Source organism: Benincasa hispida, chromosome 7, assembly GCF_009727055.1.
Source record: "Benincasa hispida cultivar B227 chromosome 7, ASM972705v1, whole genome shotgun sequence".
Taxonomy (NCBI): domain Eukaryota; kingdom Viridiplantae; phylum Streptophyta; class Magnoliopsida; order Cucurbitales; family Cucurbitaceae; genus Benincasa; species Benincasa hispida.
This window is the reverse complement of record NC_052355.1, coordinates 24,508,115-24,508,687: the sequence shown is the minus strand read 5'-3', so window position 1 is coordinate 24,508,687 and position 573 is coordinate 24,508,115. Positions and strand designations below refer to the sequence as shown.

The 573-nt window shown below is 34.2% G+C and overlaps 1 protein-coding gene across 1 annotated transcript in view; it reads right to left on the bottom strand.

Annotated features, from left to right (window-relative positions):
* Positions 1–304, bottom strand: part of LOC120081261 (17.6 kDa class I heat shock protein 3-like) — a 1,057-nt gene extending 753 nt beyond the window's left edge. The window contains exon 1 of the mRNA XM_039035984.1: positions 1–304. This exon is cut by the window's left edge and continues 753 nt beyond it. Coding sequence (XP_038891912.1) covers positions 1–257 — 257 coding nt within the window. The 5' untranslated portion in view covers positions 258–304.
* Between the last annotated feature and the right edge of the window lie 269 nt (positions 305–573).

The window sequence follows — 573 nt, the reverse complement described above, 5'->3', positions numbered from 1 at the left end:
GACATGGTTGTTGTTGTTGTTGAATTAGGATTGTGGAAAGTGATGGATATTGATACGATCTGGGATTTTGTTTGCTGCTTCGATGCTCTGTCACCGTTGGGTCTGAGGGGATTTAAAGAGGAAGAAACAGAACAGAGGAGTTGCTTCGTGGGTTTTCTGGTGATCTTTTCCTCTCTTTCTTTCTGATTTCCATAAGCTTCTACCAACTTCTCGATGGATTTGGAAGAAACTCTGCAGAATAATGGAGGCCAAATCATTGGACCTCAACCATAACCGTAGGCTTCTTTTTTAATCCAATTTCCAATTGGTCGAGAAGAATTTGGAATTTTCTACAATTTTTATGGCCCATTCAATTATTCTTAAAAATAAGTTTCTACCGCTAAATAATTCTTATTTAATAATGAATACAATTTAATTCAATCATAAAATATTTTAGTTGAGTAATCAAATTTTTTCCGTCATCAGATTTTTTAACATCTTTAAAGATTGTTTCTTTCTAATGGACATCTGAATGTTTTTTTTTCATCCCTGAAGAATTGCTTCTTATAGACCATGATCTAATCTTCCGCCCAA